Source organism: Cavia porcellus, unplaced genomic scaffold (genome assembly GCF_034190915.1).
Source record: "Cavia porcellus strain 051 isolate PalLab524CR breed Dunkin Hartley unplaced genomic scaffold, mCavPor4.1 scaffold_32, whole genome shotgun sequence".
In the NCBI taxonomy this organism is placed as follows: domain Eukaryota; kingdom Metazoa; phylum Chordata; class Mammalia; order Rodentia; family Caviidae; genus Cavia; species Cavia porcellus.
In genome coordinates, this window is record NW_026947515.1 from 27,738,679 (window position 1) to 27,763,018 (window position 24,340).

The window sequence follows — 24,340 nt, forward strand, 5'->3', positions numbered from 1 at the left end:
GAAATAACCAAGGATTCTCCTACATTCATGAATGCAAAGTAGGAACTTGCATTTAGAAAAGACACACAAGTATGAATCACAACAGAAAAGGCTAGTGAGCTCCACTACACTGAAATTAAAGGCATTTTTCATTTGCTTTGTTTTGGTTTTGAGACAAGGTCTTGCTATGTAGCCCAGCTAGCCTTAAATTCACAGAGTAAGTGCTGGGATTACAGGTGGGCACCACCATGCTGGCTAAGGATGTTTCTTTTAATGGGCTAGGGAGAAACTGCAAGTAGAAACTGCAAAGTATTAGAACAGAATGAAAATGAAAGGACCATGCTTTGAAACCCGTGGGATGACAAGAGAGTAACTTTCAGAGGGCACTGTTGCCCTTCGGATGTGTTTGTCTGGAAAAAAGAGCCATGTAAATTTAAGAGTGACGCTGTTTACTTCTGAAATCAAAGAACAGCAAAATAAACCCAAGAAAATAGTGGGAAAGAAATAACAGCGAAACTAGTGAAACGGAAAGCAAACAAAAAACAACAAAATAAAGAGCTTTTTATTAATCTTTTTTAATAATAGTCTGTCAGCCAGAAGCATCCGGAAAAAAAAACAGGACACAAATAAACAACTTCAGAATTAGAGAGGGCTCAAGGGAAGATGAGTGTGGTCTTTTAAACCAAGGGATTAAAAAATATGGTTAGGAACAACTTAATATCCTACATTTGAAAACCTTGATGAAATAGACACTCTAAGGAAAACATCTTGGCCCTGAAAGAAAGAAAAAAATCTGAATAGGTCAATAAGCAGAAAGGAAGATAAATATGACAGAGCCACCTCCCTGAAGGCACTAAGGACACCAAGCAGACAGTGACCAGCTGAGAATACAGGACACTGTTATCATGACCCTGCCCGGGGACACACATGGGCTCCATCCTCAGGGGCAGGAGGCAGCACGTTAGCAAGTGGGCATGCCCCAAGCTCTCCACGTAGGAAGAAAGGTGGCAGGGTACGATGGCAGGAGCCTGACCAGGGTCATCCCGGAGGAGAGGACACATGTGACACAAGCCAATGTGCAATCCCGAGGTAAACCAGCAGGGGACCTTGTGGTAGGCAAACACCTTCACAGTTCACGCTGGTGGTGTCATAGGCTATAGGGAAACTCAGTCTTGTCCCCAGCTGGGGAGAATGACAGCCTTGGAGCCACTTGGGATGACTTCGTGGTAGTGACTGTCAAAAAGGAAAACCTGCAGATTCTACCAGGATCAACTCTACTCCTATGTTTTTATTATAAAAAAGAAAACAGTGGCTGTGCACCCTGAAAGGGTTTTGGCCCAGACAGGACACTGTAGCCAGGAAAGCCTCAACCGGAAGCAGGAAGCCCCTATCTCCCCCACCCCTAGGAAGTTACCTGAGACACCATCTTCCCGCCCCTGGAAACTGACCTATGGCACCAAACCTAAGACCAATGGGCTACCTGCGCATCCCTGATGCCCTCCTTAGGTTCCACCCCAAACCGAGGCTACTTACATACTCCCAACGCCACCCTGCAGAGATCGCCGGACCCCAGCGGTGGGGGGTGCCGGCGTCTCTCTCCATGTTCTCAGAATAAAGGCTGCTTTTTGTTTTATACTTCTCATCTTTTAGAATTAATCCTATCACGCCCAAGAAGGTTTACAGAAAGTGTCTGCTTTTAACATTTTAAAAATAACTGAAATACAGATTATGTGGTTCTGCTCGCCTATAATCTCAGCTAACTTGGGAGGCTGAGACAGGAGAATCCTAAATTCAAGACCAGCCTGGGAAACTTAGGGAGATCCTGCCTCAAAAACAAAGCAAAACAACTAAGCAAACAAAAACAAAACAACCAAATAAAACAAAACAAACCAAGCAAACAAAAAACTGTCCACTGATAGGCAGATAAGTGAGTAGCTTACAGTTTTTAAAAATGATAACCGATCTAATGGCAGTTGCAATGAATAAGTATATAAATCAAATAGGGCTTGATTTAAAAGTTATTGTTGGGAGAAAAAAGAAAGATGTGAGATAATTTTTACTATACCTTTTTTACAAAACCCAAACAACATCATATAAGCATGTTCATGGTGTTTTAGGACATACAGGTTTTAAAATGCATGTATGCATGGGGAGTTTTTAAGACACCTGGAAGGACGTGGACCAAGCCGGTAGCCTTGAGGAATACTGAGGGATCTCTGGAGCAGAGGGGAAGTGAAGAAGCCAAGAGGGTAGATGAAAGGGAACTTAACTTTTATACAGTGCTTTACAGGAACCTCACATAATGGATCGAGCTGATTTTTTATTTTGGCAATGCTGGGCTTTGCATGCAGGGCCTTCTGCCCTCTTGTTCACGGATCATGAATGGGGCAGCTTCCTTTCTACAAAGTGAATTACAAACTCCTGAGGCCAATCCCAGGGCAGTGGGTGAGGCGGGAAGGAGGAGGCAGAAGGGGCAAGGTCTGATTGATTAGTGGCAAGGGTAGGGGAGACTTCCTTATTATCCTGGGGGAAAAAAATGCCTGCTTTTTTTTTCTTTTTTAAATTGCCCTGTCTGCTTCCTTAAAGTTTTGGTTTGATGGTGTGGCCCGTGTCAAGAGAGACTCCGTTCTGGTTTGGTTGGATCTGTGAGGGCCTCCAATAGTGGCTTCCCATTGATATAGGGGAACGAAACTCCCAACCTACTATATGTCCAGAATGAGTTTGTGCTCTCTAAAATCGAAGAATGAATTTGAGAAACAATGGAGTTTAAGAGTAGAAATATTTATTGAAAGAAAGAAAGCTTCTGTCTGAAGAGAGACAGAAGGGGTCCCGAGTGGGTTACCAAGGACTCTGTCTTTTCCAGGGACTTTCATAGAGCAAAACCATGAGATTAGATGGTTCAAAGGTAGGGAAAAAGGGAATTTGCAAAGTGAGCATAAGGTGGGACAGAACTGTAGTCAACCAATAAGATTAACTGCTCAGGTAAAATTGACTAGATTAGGAGCAAATGGGGAAGCCAGTTATGTAGAAAGGGGCATCTTTAGAGAGTAGTGACTCTTCCCTAGGGATTTGAATGGTGACTCCTGGCTTCTCAAGGTGATTCAGATTTAATCCCCAAGGATTATATTTAAGGGTGTGACTGCATTTGTTTTGCGTTCTGTCCTGAGATCGGGCCCACAGCAAGAGGTGTGTGTCCCCTCCAAGGTCACCAGACATCTGCTTCTCTGTGCTGGCTTCTTTGAGGGCCTGGCCCTGACTGCCTATAATATTTCTAAGTAGCTCAGCTGCCTGTAACCCCATCATTTTAGCTCACCACTGTTTGGGCAGTTTCAAAGAAAAAGGGAGTGGCAAGAGTGGGGGCCCTGGGAGGTGTCCTTTCCTCTTCTGGGGGGCAGTGGTATGGGTATGGACGGGGTGGGCATCTCGTGGAGAGGTGAGGGCTGGAGCAGGCTCCAGGTGCAGCCTCCATGTGCTTCCTTCCATAGCCTTTGGCCAGCACCTAGGGAAGTGGCTGTCACCCTAATAACCGAGTCTGTCATCTCACAGAGCCCAAGACAAATCGTGAGCAGAAAGAAGGTTAAAGGACAAATGTTTATTGGAAATATAAGTGAAAGGGTTTTGGCCCAGACAGGACACTGTAGCCAGGAAAACCTCAACGGGAAGCAGGAAGCCCCATCTCCCCTGCCCCTAGGAAGTTACCTGTGATGCCATCTTCCCGCCCTTAGGAAATTTATATATGGCGCCAAACCTAGGACCAAAGGGCTACCAGTACATCCCTAATGCCCGCCTTAGGTTCCACCCCAAACTGAGGCTATTTACATGCCCCCACGCCACATGTACGCTGGAGAGATCGCTGGACGCCAGCGGTGGGGGTGCCGGTCATCTCTCTCCGTGTTCTCAGAATAAAGGCTGCTTTTTATTTTATACTTCTCATCTTTTGGAAATATTTTTCATCTTTTGGAAATAATCCTAGCATCCTGTGGGTTTAGAATAATTAATTTTGGTTTAGGCTTTGTAACATAGCCTAAAGAAAATCAACTACTCAACTGTCAATTCCAAGGAAATTGGTTACTCTGATTTTGTTTGTCTGTTTTTGTTTTTGTTTTTTTGAGACAGGGTCTTGTTGTATAGTTAAGGCTACCTGTGAACTCACTATGTAGCTCAGGCTGGCCCTGAATTTGTAGCAGTCCTCCTGCCTCTGTTTCTTGAGTGCTGGAATTACAGGCGTGTACCACCAGGCCTAGCATACTCTGTGGTTTTAAATTTTTGCAAGTCCAACCTGGAAGTAGGAAAAGATTATCAACCACTTTAGCATATTCTACCCAGTCTTTTTCTGGGAAAATGGGTTCTTATCTGCCCATCATTATCCTAATTTTCCATCTTTTCCCTGTTTTGAATTTCACATTTTTAGGCTTGACTAGCTGCATATAACTACAAACTGTGTGCTATTTTTTATATCTAGCTGATTGTACCTTAGACAGTCCTTTATTGACTGCCTACTTGTAAGTTAACTTAAACTGTCTTTTATGCTAGGAATACTCCTTAAGCAAAAGTAACACTTTCAAAGTTTGCTTCTTTTTTCTTTTGGTACCAGGGTCTTAGTTGATAGGATTATTTCCGAAAGATGAAAAATATTTCTAAAAGATGAGAAGTATAAAACAAAAAGCAGCCTTTATTCTGAGAATATGGAGAGAGACGACCAGCACCCCCCACTGCTGGTGTCCAGCGATCTCTCCGGCGGACACGTGGCATGGGGGTGTGTCTAAGTAGCCTCGGTTTGGGGTGGAACCTAAGGCAGGCATTAGGGATGCACAGGTAGCCCATTGGTCCTAGGTTTGGCACCATAGGTAAATTCCCAGGGGCGGGAAGATGGCGTCACAGGTAAATTCCTAGGGGCGGGGGAGATAGGGGCTTCCTGCTTCTGGTTGAGGCTTTCCTGGCTACAGTGTCCTGTCTGGGCCCAAACCCTTTCATATCCTGTCTTATGATTATTATTATGAAAAGGGTTGAAGATTTCTCTCTTTAACTACTTCCTGCTGGCTGAGGGCACTGTACTGGGGTCTAGGGGCATTGACGGGATGACGGTTGATGCCCAGGTAGAAGCTGGTGCCAGGTGTTTTAGCCAGGACAACTTCACTGGTGAATGCACATATGTTAGACTGGAAAAACAAAGACAAGATGTTATGAGGAGACATGGCATTGTCATATTTAAGGACCCAGGTGAGGTAGAGGGAAAGGTGCCTTTGATTTAGACATCTTCTGCGGTAAGACAGAATTCTGAAAATTAAACGTGGGATTAGGAGGAGTGAAGTTATGAGAGGTGATTACTCCCCCATCTGAAAGCATAAAAGTTAAAAGGGTAGGTGTATAAAACTTGTCTCTGGTCCAGGAGTTGAACTGGAAAAAATAGGGGGAGTAGGGAAGGTGGTGGCTGTACCAGTATAGGGAAGGTAAGGGCTCAGGCTCTCAGGGATGTCACGTTTAACCAGACAGCTGAAGGTAGAAAGAACTATGACTGTTATCATATAGAACATTATGAAGATTATCTTACGCATGATGTGAGAGTCTTTAGGAAAGACTGTCAAGAGTTCTGCTGTAAAAATTATCATTAATAGAATGTAAGAAATTAGGAACCAAAGTGGATAGCAAAACATGACTTAGCCTGTTAACTGTGGCTGCGAGGCCTTTGTGAGACAGAGACAGGTGGGCGACAGAAGATGAGATGACCACTCAGAATGATCAGATTTAGGGCTGGAAGGGCACCTCTTAGCCTGAGTGATGTGAAACCAGGATGGCAGTCTAGCAACTTTGATTTAGGCATGGGTTGCTGTAACCTGGTTGTATCAGCAGTTTACCTGGTTGTGGGAAAGGCTGTTATGTATCCTAAAAAAGTATAAACAAAGTGAGAAGACAAAAATGTACCTGTCAGTCTTGACTAGGGTTACCTGACAAATTGGTGAATAAGAAAGGAAGGGGGTGGCCTTATATCACTGAGGAGAGGTTTACTAGCGATAACAGGTGGAAGCTGTTGAGGCCTCAGTGTGTCTAAGTTAGCCTGTATATTTAGGACTGGGACCTGTACAAAATAGGCCCTGTTTATAAATGGCATAGGTTGATCATCAATACCCCGTCACAGAGATTGAGGACTTAATATAGCAGCCTGAAAACTCAGGAAGAACTCTGTATATATGGCCTCTATGTCCACAAATATAGAGAATTGTCTTACCTGAGACTTTAGTTGACTTGGACTCTGAGACGGACACCTTAAAGGGGGCTATTGTTGCTCTGAACCCCCTCAGTCTTCGGCAGCAATTTTTTTAGCGATGAATCTGGCAGTATCAACATTTCCTATGAGGGCTAGAAGTTAGGATGGCTTACCCACTCTCTGGTGGCTAGGACAGTCCAGTAGCCCTGGAGTAAGGTCTCAAAGAATGCCAGGATGGGGCATTTTGTTGCCCAACGTCTTGTGCTGCATTTGAGCATGGTCCGTGGGGGCCAGGCAGCTCCACCTTGTGTAGGTTAACCTGCCTCAGAACGCCAAGTATCGAAAGTGTTAAAAATATGAAAAACCATATTCAAAATCTCTCCAAGGTTTAAAGGTCAAGTTTTGCCCTTTTGTTTGGGATTTGGACTACAGTAGAATTAAATAAGTATGCAGGAATTTAATATTGGCACTTTAGATCAGAGAGCAGGCTTTATCTGAATGGCATATCATTTTTAGGGTGACACATTGGAATTAACAAAAAAAGGCTTTAGTCTACCCTCCCCCTTTTGGAGTAAAATCTTAATGGGAACATTTTGCAGTAAAGGTTTACCAATCTTATGAATAAATCTATCAAAACTGATCTAATACTGTCAAATTTGGAACACATTCACTTTTAAAAGTTGTTATTTGCAGTAGTATGAACCAAGACAAATAAAATAAAACTTTGAAGAAAACCCTTATCTTGGAATAGAGCTAGTGGTTCCCAGCAAAAAGGAATTTATAACCTTAGTTGTTAAACAGGAGAATGGTGAAGGCTTTGATTGATAAACAAGACTGGTAAAATTATCAGGTGGCCAATAACCTTGATTAAATGGTTTGAGAATTGTAATAAAACAATAGCATCTCTTGAGCAGAGCCAAATTGTAAAAAAAAGCAGGCCTGAGCGGAGCCGCTGAGCTCCTGTTTTGCACCACAATGGCAAAGCATGCCCAGTGTGGGGGTGGGGCGAGCATCAGGACATAGCATGGAGGGGTGGGCTGGGACTGCCCCCGGAAACGTGTAAGGCGGTGGCGACGATGGCGCATGGGGGAGGGAGGGGCTGGGACGGGGCATGGGGGAGGGGCTAGGAGGTGGCTCCAGGCAGCGTTTGAAGCTGCAACTGCTCATGGGGTGTGAGGATTAGAAAGCCAATTTAGGAACACAGCTGGGTTTTTATTAGCCTCCTGGACCCATTTTAAAAGTTTGTTGTAGTTAGTATGCTTGTCCTGCTCTGGCACAACTATAGGCCCAGGGTCATTATCAGTGGTATTTAACCTTATGTCTGTGGTCAGCTTTTTTTTGAGCTGCTTGCCACAGCTGATTTTGCTCTTGTGAGCTGAGAGTGGTATTTAGAATCACATAAACATCTCTAAAATGTAAATCATAATGATCAGTAATAAATGCAAATTGCCTGATATAATTCTGTGGGTCAACAGAGAAACTACCTAATTTATGGGTAATCTGAGATAGATCAGAAAGGGAAAAAGGCACATGGATTTTAACAAGTCCCTTGGAACCCGCTTGCTCCCAAAGTGGTAGCAGAGCCTGAGGAGAAGATTCTGGAGCAGAGGGCCATTGGACAGCCATCTGTCCAGTAGGCACATGTGAGCAATCATCTGTAGAGTGGCTACAGAGCTGCTGCCGGTCACCCTGGGAAATACAGGCAGATGGCGTCTCACTGTGTGCCTTGCAGCCAGAGGATTGCTGTCGGCAGCACAATGAAGCTTCATGTGCACTGCAACAGGGCGGCTGTTGCAGTTCACAAGAGTAGCCACAAGGGGGCTCCCATTGACAATGAGGCCCGTGTGAACATAGTGGTCCCCGGCCATGTGGCGGAGGGTTGTAACATGGCAATTCTTCCTGGAGCAAGCTGGAACAATCACGTGGCCTGCTGGAAGGACATAGCGACCGAGACCTAGTATGGTGGGCAGGTGGTGAGAATGCTGTAGGGGATAGAGAATTCTCAGGAGAATAAGAAGTCGGAGACTGGGAGGAAGCGCTAACAGAGGGATTAGAGCCACTGGGAGAGTTATGGGTCCCGGGAGACGGAGGGGAAGAGGATTGCACAGCGGGAGATAACTGCGACACAGAGGGATTAGAGCTACTGGGAGAGTTATGGGTCCCAGAAGGCGGAGGGGAAGACGATCCCACAGCGGGAGACAATGGCAAGGAACCATTTTGGGGGTAGGGAGGTAGCGGCAGGGAAAACACTGGAGGGCAGGACGGAAAAGTTTGCGGTGTGGTAGAGTTAGCTAAAAGTATCTCAGCGGGAGCACAAAACTTAATGAGAAATGGGCGTGTTCTCAGAATAAGAAAGGCCTGAATATAAGGGAGTTCTAGTAACTTGTCACCGGCCTGACAGAAATCATACAAGTTCCTGAGAATGCAGGGGTCAAATGTTCCTTCCTTGGGCCGCTTGCCAATAAGGTAGGTTGGCCAGACCTCCTGGAAGTAAAAAGTTAATTGTTTAGTTTTTATGGTACTTTTAATTATTAGAGTACGTAAATTGGAAATTAGGCATTGTAAAGGCGTCTTTTGGGAGTTAGAAAATATGTTTCCCATGACTGATTCAGGCAAGAAATAAGCCATGGTCCAGAACAAGCCGTCACTCATTTGTGGCACCACACGGTGGCTAAGGTTCCAAAAACTCATATATTCCAGTTGTCACTGAGAGATTTATGAGTGGAGCCCACGTGGGGTCAGTAACAGTTTTGCCTGTGAAAGTGCAAGGCTTTAAGGGAAGTGAGGGCCTTTCAGTGTGGGCGGTCCAAAAATCTCAAAAAGAACTTTAGAGTGTGGACACAGGTCTTCCCAGAACGAACCCTGCCCTGGGCTGTCCTAAGGACGTGAAAATGCCACAGAACCACACAAATGGGGAGAACAGTCCACTGGGGCTGCCCAGTGCCAAGAGTTCCCTGGAGAGTGCTCACCTGAAATCAATCTGGCCGACGGTGAGTGCAGGTGGCTGGCGACAAGGACGTCTCGGGAGAGGAAAAAGCGCAGAATTTTTTTTTTTTTTGGTCTTTTTTTGTTTTTATCGGTACCAGGGATCGAACTCACGACTGCCTGCTTGCAAGGCAGACGCTTATGCCGCTGAGCTAAATCCCCAGCCCCAAAAGCGCAGAATTAATCCAGGATGTTATCTGGTTTGTGAATCACCTGGGGACTCAACTGGGTGTGTCCCAGGAGTCAATCGCCTGCCGATCGAGTCACGGCACCAAATGATAGGATTATTTCCAAAAGATGAAAAATATTTCCAAAAGATGAGAAGAATAAAACAAAAAGCAGCCTTTATTCTGAGAACACAGAGAGTGATGGCTGGTACCCCCCACCGCTGGCGTCAGGCAATCTCTCCAGTGGACACGTGGCGTGGGGGTATATAAGTAGCCTCGGTTTGGGGTGGAACCTAAGGCAGGCATTAGGGATGCACAGGTAGCCCATTGGTCCTAGGTTTCCCGCCATAGGTAAATTCCCAGATGGCGTCACAGGTAAATTCCTAGGGGCGGGGGAGATAGGGGCTTCCTGCTTCTGGTTGAGGCTTTCCTGGCTACAGTGTCCTGTCTGGGCCAAAACCCTTTCATTATCCACCTTTTTTTCCATCGCTAAGACAAAATACCTAACATTTGAAGTTAAAGGAGGAAAAGTTTATTTGGCTCACAGCTTGTAGAAGTTTTAGTTCATAGTTGGCTGGCTCCAAGGCAGCATGACATGGCAGATGAGAAACAGTCCATGGCAAAGTGGGGCAGGCAGAAGGCAGCCAACGGCAAGCAACAAGTCGCAATCTTCTTTCAGTCCCTTATATTTCATCCAGGTACCCGTCCTTAGAGGTGAGTAGCCCGCACACCCAGTGTGGGGCACCCTTAATCCTACCAAGAACTATACCAAGTCAATTGGTGGACTAATTTAATAATCACACATCCTTGATCCCAGCATCACACACTTTAGATCCAGTCACCTCTGAGAAGCCCCACCTATGACTGCATGCGGCTTTGGGGGACATCTAGACACAAGCCATAACATGAGGGATTGAATTAAAGACCTTTACACTGAGCTACATCCCCAGCCCTTTCTATTTTTCATTTTGACACAGATTCTCACTACATTGCTAAATTGCCCAAGCTGGGTTTGAACTTTTGATCTCCTGGCTCAGACTCCCAGAGTTCTGGGATTACAGGTGTGAGCTACCACATCCATCAGTTTGAAAGTTGCTAATGTGATTTTGCTTTTGCCTGGCTGCTCTGAGACATACACTTGAATGAAAGGAAAGTGGGATTTACTGCAGAGAGAATCCAAAGAGAAAGAAAAGGTAATATAATTTTTTGGGAAAAAATTCCTTACGAGGTAGGCTGGTTTGTTGACTAATGATTGTTTGACTTAAGAGTTTTTTTCTTTTTACAACTGTGCAAAAGCACATCTACTCACCCATTCTATTTTCTGCATTCAGCACAGTATTCACTGAATTACATGAGGTATACAATGATAAGCTAGGTGTTGCGTTGGATGGTTTTGCCATACTGAAGGCTGATATAAGTGTGTAGAGCACCTTCAAGGCAGGCTAGAAGAAGCGGTGATATTCTGAAGTCAGTGCTATTAAATGCATTCCCAGTTTCTAATGGTTCAACTAACAATAGGCTTTTCTGGGTGAAATGTCATTGTGACCCAAGGAACATCTGCATTAGTCTTCTCCAATGCCCAGTATAATTAGATTGGATTCAGCTACTTTAATAAATACAAGAAATTAGTGGGCCAGGATGCTGGCTCATGCCTGGAGTTTCTGCCATGCAAGGTGTGGAGTGTGATGCTGGTGCCACTAGTGATAAAAAGAATTTACTGATAGGCTAAGGCTATAGAAAAGTTATTGATCGGAGAGCAGTGGGAGAGTCTGAGATGCCCATGTTGTCAGGGTGAGAGGATGAGATTTTTACATTCGATTTTACTGTGAGGAGGACATCTGTGGCCTGGAGTTGGGTATATTTGTGTGGTCACCTCATGTAGGTGATATAAGATGTGCATTCTATTGTTGGGATACCCATCTGGGGGGCTAGGTTAGACTCCCCACATATATCTGTGTTTGAAGTGAGATCTGCAGCCTAATAATGTCACTACTTCCTTGAGAATGGGCGTCTTTAGGAGGGAGGCTGACTTACAAGGGAAAGGCACAGGGACTCCATTTAATTTCCCTTGTCTCCTTTATACCTCTTTTCTATACTATCTGAGCTCTACTCCACAGTTTCAGATGGCTGCCACAGTCCTCACCATCACATCCTCATACCCATTGGGCAGGAAAAATGGAAAGCACGACTCAGACACAATCAGAATTGTACATGCTACTTCCCTTCTTATCTCATAAACCAGAACTTATTCTCATAGCTTTTCTGAGCTTTGTGGACTGCTGGCATGACAGCCACATAATCACCTAAAATGTGGGGTTTCTATATCCAAAAACAAGGAGAGGGAATCATTAGCAGTTCTGGGGAGCAGGCAAAGTCCGCTCACCTGCCTCCTGCCTGTGGCCCCCAGGGCACTGTGGGACTTGGAGTGGGAGGGGTAGAAGAAGGGAGAGGGAAAGGAAGAGGGAGAGGTCATAGTGGGACAAAGGCAGGAGGTAGAGGCCATGGCTGACAGGCAGTAAGGAGGTCACTGCAATAGGAAACCAGAGGCCCAGGTTGCTGGTGGCCCCAAGTGGTCAGGCAGGGAAGGTCCAAATGTAATCAGCAAGGCAAAATGGAATTTGAGACATTGGTTTTATTTCCTCTTCTACAAATGCCTTCTGCCTAGCATACAACCATAACTACCCTGCCCTCTTCTCCTCGACTTAAATAAATAAAAAAAAATGTGGAGATACTGTCCCGGGTGGTGGTGGGGGTCAGGGTCCTGGTGAGGTGAAATAAACCTGGTGTTCTACAGTCATCACATTGTATGCCTTCTGTCCTTTGCTACAAAAGTGCCTTGTACGCTTGGGCATAGGGAGATGGAAATTTGAGGCCAATGAGATCCTTTCATTTCCTTGGCGCAAGCCAAAGTCCTTTGAATGACTTTGCCCAACGAGAGTAAATATCCTCCTTTGGTTTGGTCAGCAGTGAGCAAATGGACCCATGTGGTTAGTTATGCCAAAGCTCAGCTGTCCAAAACCACCTGGTGTCCTGCCCTGGTTGTGGGCAGAGCCCAGGAGCAATTAGGAGTCCACCAGGACTTGGTTTTGTGGCAGGAGGAGTAGTGTAGATTCACAGGACTGACAGATTTACCCATTACATACACAGGATCCTAGTTCAGTCTGAATTTTAGATAAACAAGGAATACATTTTTTAGAGTAAGCATGTCTGCATTCCATTCATCATTTATTTGGAATTCAAATGGGACTGGGTGTTCTGTATTTTATCTGGAAATCCTACAAACCTGGGGTTGTTAGGGGCTCATCCAGGTCTCAGGGGAGTCTGGAGCTCCAGTAGGAACCAGTGCAAGCTCAAGGCAGACATAGGGACCTCCAGGCTTGGTCTGCTCCCCAGAGACACAAGGAGCCACAGGGACCATGCAGAGATCACAAAATCCCACTGTTCTCTGTGTAGGATGACCTTCCTTTTTCTGCTCCCCAAGACCCGAAGCCAGCTCTCTGGAAAGAAGCTGAGGAGACGGGAAATAAGGGAAGCCCAGTGTGTTTTCGCCGAAAGACTGAGCATTACTCAGGTAGCCTTTAGATTATACCTTGAACTGTGTTTCACCTGGGTAGAATGAAGGCAAGAAATCACTTCTTTTTACTGCTGAGCTATAGGTGAGGGCTCAGAAACTTCTAGTTCAATACAGAACAAATTACGACTGAGCACTTGAGATTGAGCACCTGGGACTGAGAAGGGTGACCCAGTTACCCTTTCACTGAAATTGTTCCAGGCCTGAAGTCCTACGAAGAGCCCCTGGGGTTTGGGGTCTGCGTCCTGTCAACTTTGCTCTCCCTGTGAGTCACCACCTCTTGCTCCCATCGTCTCTGCCTGACCAGCCGGGCTGCCCCAAATCTAGGCCAGTATTCAACCGTTTTAGTCATCCTCCCCACCCTAGACGTTTATGGAGGCTTGGGACCTCGTAAAGCTAGAGTCTGCAATGATAATAAACAGGTCAAGTTAGCTTGGCTTGGGGTAGGATTGTGGCCCAGCCTGGAAGCTGTCAGCACCAGGGGAGGCCCTTCTCTCCAATGTCCTCACAGCTCAGAACGAGGTGGCCGCATTCCTGGAGGTGCCCCCTGCACACTTAGCATGCAGGTGCTAGAAAGACTGTCAGTGGACAACTACCGCGCCACAAACAGATTCTTGGCTTCCCCTGTCCACAGCTGTCTGTGGGATGTAAGGAGCTGCGAGGTGTGGACCATCTCTTCTGTAGGGGACCTTCCTGGCCCAGCTCTGGGGAGCCTTCTCTACCTCCACTTACCTATTACTTTCCAGATTCTTCCATAGGTGGGACCCTTTTAAAAAGTCGTTTCTGAATTGGTTGTAACACCTGTCTTGTCCCTTTGCAGGTTAAGGAGTAGAATACAATCTAACGTTTGTTGGTATTTCTATGGGTATGAGAAGAAAAATTTGATCATTTTCTGAAAATTAACCTGATGGGGTTAGGAGGACTGGGTTAAAAATCTAATTTCTACCACATATTGACTTTCAGTCTGGCAGGTCACTTCACCGCTGCCTCAGCTTGCACCAACAGCGGAGACTTGAGACTATAACAAAAAACGGACAGCTCTGCAACCCCAGAGCCAAGGACCTAGGCCCGGCCTCAGGCCCGGCCCCAGTGCCTCTCTGGCAGCGTAAGCCCCGCCCCTCTCCGACCACGCCCCAATCATCTCCTGCCCCGCCACAATCTCCGCCCCTCTCCGGCCCCGCCCCAGCCCTGCTCTAGCTACATAATACCCGCCCGCATGCCAGTCGCAAATCAGAGTGGGGCTGCCTCATTGCGCGCTCCTTATTGGCTGCGCGCTCAGTGGGTCGGGCCCGGAGCTGTGATTGGTTGTCCGGGCCGGTGACGTATAACCCGAGTGGCCAGCGTGCTCTGGACGGTGATGGAGGACGCGGCGGTACTCACCCGAGCGGCTGCGCGGCGGCGGGGACTGGCAGCCAAGGAGTCTGGGGCACTAGAGAAGACGGGGCGGCGACTGAATCAGCGGCGGCCGCGGCGTAGGTGAGGACGTGAGGCGAGGGACGTGGGCGTGTCCTGGACCGGGGTTGCCAGCGGAGCGCCGGGTGCTCGCTTTCCGTGTGCCGTGCAGGGACAGTAGCTGGCTCCCCACGCCTGTCCGCCCGAATTCCGCTCACTGCAGCAAGCCAGCCAGGGGCCCTTCCCTGTTCTGAAGTGGGGCGGAACCCCGAGGTCCGGGATCGCCGTAGCCGTGGCATACGCGAGCTCGCAGCGAAGTATTTGACCCCTTTTCGAAGAGTGACCTCTGACCGCAGTCGGTAGGGAAGAGAACACCACCAGGTGGAGAACGAGAGGGTGGACATCCAGCTAGGAGGAGCAGAATGGGTACAAAGACCGAAAGGGACAGACGTGTCCTTGGACCCAAGCCTGTCCCCTTTGGGAGCATTTGCCACAGCAGGCTACGGGGGAACGTGGCAGCGCTAGGTTTGTTTCCAAATTCAAAGCAATGAGACTGGTTGGCCCTGCAGACTGCATGATGGTGAGCTGCTGATGGGGGACTGGTGTTCTGGGGTAGGAAGAATTGCCATGGCTCTTTCCCGCCTTCCGGAGGAATAACCTTTAGCGGCACAGGTGACCCGGTGTGGGCAGGATTGGTCTGAGAAAACCTTGGAGGGGCAAAGAAAAGAGTAAAGAAATTAGGAAGGAGTCTCAGGAAGAGGAGGGTGGGAGGATGAAAAGAAGCCTTTCTGTGGCATCTCCACTTCGCTCTGCCCTACTTCCCACCTACCCACTGTCTCCCTCTTTGGACCAGTTCGGGTTCCCAGTCTCCGAAGTGCTGGGGGATGGCAGACACTTCGGAGGAGCCCTGCCAGCATCCCTCTGTGGATTTGCAGAGCAGGCAGGTGGTACCCAGTTGGTAAAGAGCAGCCTGAGGTATTGGAAAACATAGAGAGACCTTGAGCTTTGATGCCTGTGGTCCCCAAGTGGCTCCAGCAGTGTCTTTTCACTGTTTTTAAAATAATTGCTTTTAAAGCCAGCTGTGGTGGCACAAGACTGTAATGCTAGCACTGTGGGAGGCTGATACAGGAGGACTGAGCGTTTGAGACCAGAGCTTGGAGAGATTGTGTTTCAAAAAATACATAAATAAACAAACAAAACAGCTGGGAAGAGCCAGGCATGGTGGCTCACACCTGTAATCCCAGCACTTGAGAGGCCGACACAAGAGGATCATTGTGAGTTTGAGACCAGCCTGGGCTACAAAGTGAGCTCAAGGCCAGCCTGAACTGCATAGAGACACTGTCTCAAGATAAAAAACAAAGCCAAAAAACAAGTAAACAAACAAAAAAGGGCTGGGAATGGAACTTGGTAAGAAGGCCTCAGATTCAATCCTCAGTACTGTCACCCTCCAGATAACGCTATGTGATTTAGAATTCTTCAGGATTTCCCAGCTTAATGCACTAAAGGTACTGTTTCCCCCTGTTACCTATCCATGAATACTGCAAGGCTAGTGTTTTGTGGTTATGTGTAGGGGAACATGGGCTGGAGAGGAAGTCTGGCCCATGTTTTTAGGACCTTACGTTTGTGGTTGTGAGTGCTTTGACTAGTCCATCTCTCCTGGTGAGAGCAAAACATGTGGGCTGTGAAGTACGCTTCTTTGTTTTGGGGCATGTGCTTGGGCTGTGTTGGGGCAGGAGTTTATCCTGAGTGCTGGAAGGGCATAAGGTAGGGCTGGTCACTAACACAGGGCACTGGAGTGACCCATGTTCCTGAGTTTCTCTGTTTCGATGCATGCTGCTGTAGTATCCTATAGGTAATACAAGCCATGTCTAGGTGGCTCCTACCTATTTGCTTCCAAGTGTATTTTATGCTCTTGTTTAATTTTTAAAAAAACTCTTTGCTTAGAATCAAAGAAGATGCAGAAGAAGAAGCAACAGTCTTTCGAGAAGTGGTCAATTTTAATCCAGATCCTTTGCCAGGTGAGAGGATGGGGGCTCCAAATACTGTTTGCACGTCCACTCTCAGGGTTCTGTGTAGAGCAGGCCTCTACCCCTTCTCAGTTCTATCGGTTGTTATCAAAGCATTTCTATGAATCCTGTAATTTCTACTAATTCCTCACTGTCTCCCTCCTTGGACCAGTTAGATATTATGATAAGGAGACCACCAAGCCTATCAGCTTCTACTTGTCTTCACTGGAGGAGCTTCTGGCCTGGACGCCCCTCATGGAGGACAGCTTCAATGTGGCCCTGCAGCCCTTAGAGTGTCGCCAACCCCCACTGAGCAGCCACAGGCCGAGGACCCTGCTGTGCCATGACATGATGGGTGGCTACCTGGAAGATAGGTGAGGACACGTCAGACATTGATCTCTTTGCTGGCTATCCTGGGGGGAACGAAGAGGAGACAGGACAGTGCCTGGTGATAGAAAGCTTCAAGTTGGCATCAGGAGACTGAGGATTCTTGACTGGGCTCTGCCACTGTCTGAGAGAGGGACTCAGGCTTTAATCTGGCTGCACCCATGAGGAGTGCAGAGTGGTCTCCATCTTAGCGCCAGGGTCACGGAGCTTGACATCTGCTTTGTTGGCCCTGACTCTGGTATACAGCGCCCTTAGAGACTCCCTTCCCCACCCAGCTCTGCACATTCCCTCCAAAGTGGCATTTTCTTTTTTAGATAGTACTGGGGATTGAACTCAGAACCTTTGCACTCACCTGCATTACCAGCTATACTTCATCTTGTGTTTTGAGTCAGGGTCTGTAAGCCTGGGCCACTAAGTTGCTAAGTGGCCCAGGCTGGGCCTGAACTTATGATCATCCTGGAGTCTTAACTGTCCATAAAACAACCTTGGTTGTGATTGATAGGAAGGCCGAGTCAGAGATGACCTACAAGGTTGGGGATGAGCTGGCCTGACAAAGAAGACTGTTAACTAAGGCTACCTTGGGACCACTGCTGCCTTCTGTGCAGAGTGGAAGCCAGAGTCCTGGGGCTGGCACACATGCCTGTCTGTCTCTGCCTTCTGTCAGAGCTCAGTGCATGCGGATGCAGCACAGATGCCTGCTGCTTGGGTGAACGTGGTTCCCTCCGGACCACTCAGGAGTGAGAGCCATAATTTGTGCCTCCTGTGCAGGGAACTGTACATGGCAGGTTCCTGGCTAGAATCCACTGAACAGAACAAAAAGGACCCTTCTCGGGCTCTGGGGCTGCTCTGTCTCGCGCAATCACTGTGTCCTTCTTCTGTCTCCTGGGCCTTGACCTTGTACTGTTTCCCCACCCAGGTTTATTCAGGGCTCAGCGGTGCAGAACCCTTACTCTTTCTACCACTGGCAGTACATCGACATCTTCGTGTATTTTAGCCACCACATGGTCACCATTCCTCCAGTGGGCTGGACCAACGCTGCCCACAGGCACGGGGTCTGCGTGCTTGGTAAGGAACTCTGCTCCTCAGTGAGTGGGATCCCACCTTGGGGCCATGCAGTTTCCTGGAGAGGACCCGATAGCAGATAATTTTCAGCGTTGTAGGCCATGGTCACTATGGTAATGCTTAACAGGAAAGGAACCATGATGACAGGTCAGTGATGACCAGGCAGTGTCCCAGTTAAGCATCACTCACACATGCAAGGTGGCTAGATTTGGTGACCTTAGGCCCTGGGTCTACTGACCCCTCCTGTGTCATCACAGTACCTCTCTAGGTCTGGCCTGAGTCCAGACTGTTTGTGGGCCTCCACGACCCCACTGCTGGGCCTGGGCTAGAGTGTCCGAGTCACCAGGTGTGTGGGGGCCAAGGCAAGGGTCAGGATGTGTAGCAAACTTCCTAGTGGCACTGATGCTGCCCATCCAATGGCCACACTTTGTAGGCCTCTAGGTTGGAGGCAGCACCAGCCAGGTGGCTGACCTCAGGCCCCACTGTCTTGCAGGGACATTCATCACGGAGTGGACCGATGGGGCAAAGCTGTGTGAAGCTTTCCTGGCTGGGGACTCACGCTCCTATCAGACAGTGGCCGATCAGCTGGTCCAGATTGCCCAGTTTTTTCATTTTGATGGCTGGCTGATCAATATCGAGAACTCTCTGAGTGTAAGCTTGCCTCTGTGCTGGTGTCTGCCCTCCCCCAGCCCGTTCACTCAGCCCGCTCCTGGGAAGAGCCAGCTGTGCCCCCTGGGTGACCTGGTAGCCAGGCGAGTCTTCCCTGCTGTTTCTGGAACTTGCTGGGCCACACTGTGCTTCGCTGCTGCTTCAGCATAACCACGCCTTTCCTCCTCCGCCTTGCTGCTTCCTGTCCACGGTCACCCTGTCCTTGCACTGCATTTTATCTTTTCCTGACTTCTTGTCCAACACAGGGGCAAGTTACACATCTCAGGGCTTAGGGTGAGGGGCACCGGGGACCAGGGTTCCTGTGGGCCTCACCTCGCCTCACCCTGCCCGAGGTCTGATTTTCCTCCGTCTCCCCCAGGCAGTCGCTGTACAGAACATGCCCGTTTTCCTGCGGTATCTGACTGCTCAGCTCCATCAGCGAGTCCCAGGGGGTCTGGTGCTCTGGTATGATAGTGTGACACAGAGCGGACAGCTCAAGTGGCAGGATGAACTCAATGAGCACAATCGGTGAGCCCTGGGTGCGACTAGGAGAGGTGCTGGCCGGACCCCCGGGGTGTCCCGTGTCAGCCTGCTTCAGGTAGAAAGTGGGGTCCGGGTGTCTTCCAGGGTCCTGATGGTCAGCAGTCCTAACAGTGCCTGGTCTCCCTGGCGGGGTGCTGAGGCTGCGGGTGACTCCTTATGGCTGGTCCCTGTTCTGGGAGCAAGCTGTAGCCCAGGGCCACTGCTGTCCTGAGCAGAGAGGGGCTGTGAGCAGTGAGAACCTCCGCTGTGGGTGGGCTCGCAGTCCTGCCACGCCTGGGCCTCAGCAGCTCCGTCACCTCTCAGGGTCTTCTTCGAGTCCTGTGATGGCTTCTTCACCAACTATAACTGGAAGGAGGAGCACCTGGAGCGGATGCTGGGGCAGGCCGGGGAGCGCCTGGTCGATGTGTATGTGGGCGTGGATGTGTTTGCTCGGGGGAACGTGGTCGGAGGCCGGTTTGACACAGACAAGGTAGGTTGGAACTTGCTGGGCTGCCTCCTTTCCTTGGTGATGATCTGTTCTCTGTGCCTCAAGGGAAAGAACTGTAGTAGCTGATTTTCCCAGAGTGGAGAAACTGAGGCACGGAGGGACATTTGTTTGAGACTAACGTGACCCCATGAAAGGCCTTTGACTGAGCTTCAGCCCTAGCTCTTTTTGCATTTTTTTATTTTGAGAGAAGTTCTCACTGAGTCATGTTGCCTAGGCTGAGTTTGAACTTGCAATCTTCCTGCTTCAGCCTCCCAGAGTTTTGAGATTAAGGTATGCACCACTGAGCATGGCTACAGATGAATGTTTTCATCTGGTGTTGGTAAACAGAAGTGGCCTGTTCCTGTGCCTGCCCTGAATTCTTGTCTGGACTGTGGAGCTTGAACTTACCTGCTGCACTCCAGGTAGATGTAGGGCCTGCAGGTGGGCCTGCGGTGCCTCTCCTGGCAGCCCAGGGCCAGGGCCAGAGGTAGAGTATCACAGCTGGAGACCTGTACCTGCAGTGATGAGTGCTGTTCCCGGATGAGGCAGTGAGGCTGGAGGCCACCAGGCAGTACCCCTGCGTGGGAACGGCAGGTGCTGTCCGCTGCCTGTCAGTGCCGCCCCTTCTGGGGCAGCAGGTGTGTGCTTAGTGAAAACACCAAGGAGATATATGCATCTATTTTATATATAATTTTATATATTTTGGCATTTTTTATATAAATTTTTTGGTGTCAGCTGGGGATTTAGTTCAGCTGCATAAGCACCTGCCCCCAAGCACGAGGTTGTGAATTTAATCTCTGGTACCAAAAAACAAAAAAAATTGGAAAACAAAATAAACTTGTTGGTATCTTTTTGGGTCCTTGGCACTGAGCTACATTCCCAGCAGCAGTACTCCCCTGTCTTTGTGAGATTCTGCTCACAATCTGCCCAGGCTGGGTTTGAATTCGAGATCCTCCTACCCCAGCCCCCCAGGATGCTGGGATTATAGGTGTGTAGCACCACACAGCTGGAGAATTTATCCCCTCTGATTCTTTTTTTTTTTTGTCTTTTTCTTTTTTATCGGTAGCGGGGGTCAAACTTACGACTGCCTGCTTGCAAGGCAGGCGCTTATGCCGCTGAGCTAAATCCCCAGCCCCCAGCCCCTCCGATTCTAATCTTGAGATGAGTGGTGTATGAGAGAGGGGGTGCGGAGCAGGAGAGCCACACTGTGCCGGTGCCCAGAGGCCTGCACCCTCTCCTGCAGGCCTTCCTCCTGCATCCTCTCTAGCACCCACCACTGGCTGGTGTGCTCCGAGACTGGCTGGGTGTAGACAGTCGGGTCAGCCTTGCTGATCTGGCTGAGAGGCTTGGCACGTGATCTGGCCATGTGCCATGCAGGGGGCCAGTGTGGCTGATGCCAGCATCTCCCTGACTTCTGTCCCCAGTCGCTGGAACTGATCCGAAAGCACGGCTTCTCTGCAGCTCTCTTTGCCCCTGGCTGGGTGTACGAGTGCCTGGAGAAGAGCAGCTTCTTCCAGAACCAGGACAAGTGAGTCCTGCAGCGTGCCGGTGGCTACGAGGATGAGGGTAGTGGTGGGCTACCTCAGCCGCTCCCAGCTGGGAGGAAGGAGCAGCTGGGGACTCGTCTGCAGTGGGAATGCCTGTCTCGGGAGTGCAGGAGAAGCTCCGGTTCCAGTTGTGGGCGTGAGCACGTTAAAGGCCACTTTACTATTGACTGAGCCATGACCTCCCTGTGTCCCTGGCAGGTTCTGGAATCTGCTGGAACGTTACCTGCCCACACACAGCATCTGTTCCCTGCCCTTCGTCACATCCTTCTGCCTGGGCATGGGCACGCGAAGGGTCTGCTATGGACAGGTGTGTGTGTGTGACCACTGTGCTGCATGGACAGGACAGGGCAGGGGAGGGGCTCTTTTCATGTCTGATGCCTGCCCTCAGCTGGGCTGGGTGGGAGGGAGCCATAGGGTGTGAGTAGGAGGGTCAGTGGCCTTTCCTGTCCCTATTTCTCACCTGCTCTGTTTGCCACCACAAAGGAGGCCTCACTCCTAACTGTCAGACTTTGTCCTCTCCTTCAGGAGCAGGCTGTGGGGCCTTGGTACCACCCGAGTGCCCAGGAAACACAGCCCCTGTTTGGAGAACACAAGCTGCCCGGTGACAACCGGGGCTGGGTGAAGGTGCACTGCTGCCTGGCAGACTCCTGGCATGGGGGCAGCTCGCTGCTGCTGGAGGGGGTGATCCCACCTGAGGTGGGCAACATAGCCGTGAGGTGCGTGAATGATGTGGCAGGGGCTGCCAGGGTCTCCCTTGTGGTCAGCCACAAAAAGGCAGTAGAGTAGAAGAGGACAGAAGTCGGAACCCAGGTTTTAAAAAATCATGGTAAAAAACACTTTGAAAGGGTTCTGAAGTGTGCAGGCAGCAGTACCAGCTGTGTGTGGTGTCATGCAGGAGGTCTCCAGAGCTTTGTCATTTCAAAACTAAAACCAGCCCTGAGCAACACCCCTGTTTCCAGTCCTGGAAGCACCCTTGTTTCTGTTTCTGAGAGTGATGCCCCAGACAGCGAGGAGGTGTGTCCGAACCACACCTCCGGCCTGCAGGAGAATCTGACCCCTGGGCAGTTGGGCCAATGTGGAGCTTTTGCCTCCAGACCTCCTGTCCCTGGCAGAGTAGGGTCGAGCTGCTTGCTTCAGAGCAGGCGCCAGTGTCTCTCCTGATCCTCCCTGGCCTCTCACAGGGTCTTCCTCCTCCAGGTTGTTTTCCTTACAGGTCCCATTACCACACAAAGTCTTCCTGTCCTTGGTATATAAGCTTGAAGGGCCCACAGATGTCATGGTCGCCTTGGAACTCACTACTGGGGATGCCAGCAGCTGTCACATTGGCAGCATCTCGTCGCTGAATGGTGAGGAGCTGGCTGTGGGCGGATCTCCAGGAAGGGAAGTCTAGAAAGAGGTGCAGGTGGGGAGGTGCAGGTGTAGGCGCATCCTGCCTTGGTGGGAGCTGTGGCAACCTGTGGTCCAGGCCTGGACATGGGACTCACTTGAGAGCCAGAACCTGTGTCCTCTGGGCCTGCTGGGCATCAGCAGCCTCCTAGGCAGACAGGATGTGGACTTCCTGCTGGCCAGGGCATTTTGAGGGACAGCCAGAGGGGAAGGGAGATAGCAAGTTGGGAAGAACTGGGTGAGTGAGCCTGGCCAAGCCCAGATCTGGGCCGCATTTATCTTCCTTCAAGCCCTTTCTGGTGACACCCGAGCATCTGCTCCAGGGTTTGACCTGGACCCCGGTTTTGTCTGTCAAGGACACATCCCAGTCCCCCTGCCCCTGGGGCCATATTTTTTTCTTTGTGGTCTCTTTTCTCAAGCCCATGTCTCCCCTTCTAGCAGAAACAGGTTCAAGGCACAGACCCCGACCCCTCCGGGTGCCCCCCACCAAACTGGCCAGATGGGCAGGCCGCTGTGGCCAGCAGCTCAGTGGGGGCTGGATCCAGCGGTGAGTGTCTCTACTTGTGCCGAGCCCAGGAGGGAGTAGCCATGCACAGGGGGTACTGAGGAAGTGTCCCCTGCCAAGAATCCCCAGGGCCAGAGGAATGGAGATGCTGTGGGCTGACCATCTAGGTTGGGGCAGCACTTGAGCAAGCCCAGGCCACTTCCTGGGGACACTCAGAATCCCTGTGGGGAACTTTCCAGGGTCCCTACAACCTGTAGTACACTGGGGCAGTCTTCCCTTTCACTGTGGCTGGGGACCTCTGGACTTGGTGCCTCTGTGCTGAGCCAGCCTGTGACCAGCTGTGTGCCTCTCCCAGGTGCTATGAGGTGAACATGCGTGGGTGCCTCCTACGAGACCTCTTTGTGAACTTGTCACGGCCACCAGGCAGTCAGGAGGCGGAGAGCTTCATTTGTCGCCTGGGAGAGATCCAGGTGTGCAGCTGGGAGGGGCAGCATCTCCTGTCGGAGGGAGCAGAGGGTCCCGAAGGAGTGGGGTGGTGGAGCTGGAGTGGTGGTGCAGGGTGGGGTGCCCTTAGCCTCCCCAAGTGTCAACTGTCCGGGCCTTCTCTCTTGCCAGGTGGTGGATGCCAATAGCCTGCTGGCCCCGCTGCCCCAAGTGCAGGGCGTCACTGTTACCCAGGTCCGCTGGCAGCAGCCCAGCTCTGAGGTGGAGGCGCCCTCGGGCCACCTGAGGCTCAGCTGTACCCTGCACTGGTCCTACCTCCTCCTCCAAGCCCGCTGCTTTAGAATATACTGCTCAGAAAGGAGGAGAGGCCGCTCTGCAAGCAGGGGACTGCCAGGGCCAGAGAAGCCCATGTTCCTGGGCCTGGCTTTTGTCAACCAGTACCGTGTGGTGGACTTGATGGTAGAGGCTGCTGGGCCCAGCCAAGAGGGCCACGTGGAGTTCCTGGTGGAGCCTGTCCCCAGGGAGGGCTTCCAGGTCCCACAGGCCGAGTGGGGCAGGGCAGCCCTGCTATACTCCGCACCTCCTTGAGCCAACACTCCTCGCCCGAGTCTCAGGTTGTCTCTCGGCCTCTCTGGGATCCTGCTAAGCAGTGCCAGGTGTCAAGAAGGCTGGGTCCCCAGGATGAAGGCAGTTTGCTGAATGATGGTCCCACGAGGCACACAGGCCTCGTGTCTGCATGTAACCCTCTCCACGGTGTGTGGTTCGGAGGGAAACGGAAACAGATGTGGGAGGTTTGGTCCAGAAGACTCCATAAAGGATATTTTCAAACAGGTTGAAAGATGTTGATGCTGAAATCCGTGACCTTCTATTCCTGTAGATCACACAGTTAGAGCTGAGTGTAAACCAGGGAGGAAGGCTTTGGGGTAGAGCTGGGGCCTTCAGAGCATCTCTGAGCACTGGGATGCAGTGGCCCTAAGGGCAGGCAGAACAGGGAGGGGGGCTGCCAGAGTGGCCGATGGTGCCTTGGAGCTCTGGAGGAGAGCTCTG

At 50.0% G+C, this 24,340-nt stretch overlaps 1 protein-coding gene across 7 annotated transcripts; it reads left to right on the top strand.

Annotated features, from left to right (window-relative positions):
• Nucleotides 1–14,221: 14,221 nt before the first annotated feature.
• Nucleotides 14,222–24,131, top strand: Engase (endo-beta-N-acetylglucosaminidase). 7 transcript variants are annotated; one of them, XM_013147125.3, is made up of 14 exons: nucleotides 14,222–14,383; nucleotides 16,244–16,317; nucleotides 16,478–16,679; nucleotides 17,609–17,757; nucleotides 18,248–18,405; nucleotides 18,782–18,930; nucleotides 19,249–19,414; nucleotides 20,836–20,939; nucleotides 21,157–21,265; nucleotides 21,484–21,674; nucleotides 22,156–22,304; nucleotides 22,786–22,891; nucleotides 23,205–23,319; nucleotides 23,465–24,131. In XM_013147125.3, exons 1-14 carry the CDS (start codon nucleotides 14,265–14,267, stop codon nucleotides 23,879–23,881), a joined length of 2,208 nt encoding a protein of 735 aa, XP_013002579.1. In that variant the 5' UTR covers nucleotides 14,222–14,264; the 3' UTR covers nucleotides 23,882–24,131. The 7 variants fall into 7 exon arrangements, with proteins under 7 accessions (XP_013002579.1, XP_013002578.1, XP_063098602.1 ...); XM_013147124.3 differs by having other exon boundaries at nucleotides 14,224–14,383; nucleotides 22,783–22,891; XM_063242532.1 differs by having other exon boundaries at nucleotides 14,227–14,379; nucleotides 22,783–22,891.
• Nucleotides 24,132–24,340: the final 209 nt, after the last annotated feature.

Excerpts from the sequence above, each read along its gene's own strand:
- Engase (XM_013147124.3), top strand. The coding sequence starts at position 14,265 with ATGGAGGACGCGGCGGTACTCACCCGAGCGGCTGCGCGGCGGCGGGGA. Across the intron at positions 19,415-20,835 it reads GCCGGTTTGACACAGACAAG|TCGCTGGAACTGATCCGAAA; the intron begins GTAGGTTGGAAC and ends TTCTGTCCCCAG. Across the intron at positions 22,305-22,782 it reads CAGCATCTCGTCGCTGAATG|CAGAAACAGGTTCAAGGCAC; the intron begins GTGAGGAGCTGG and ends CTCCCCTTCTAG.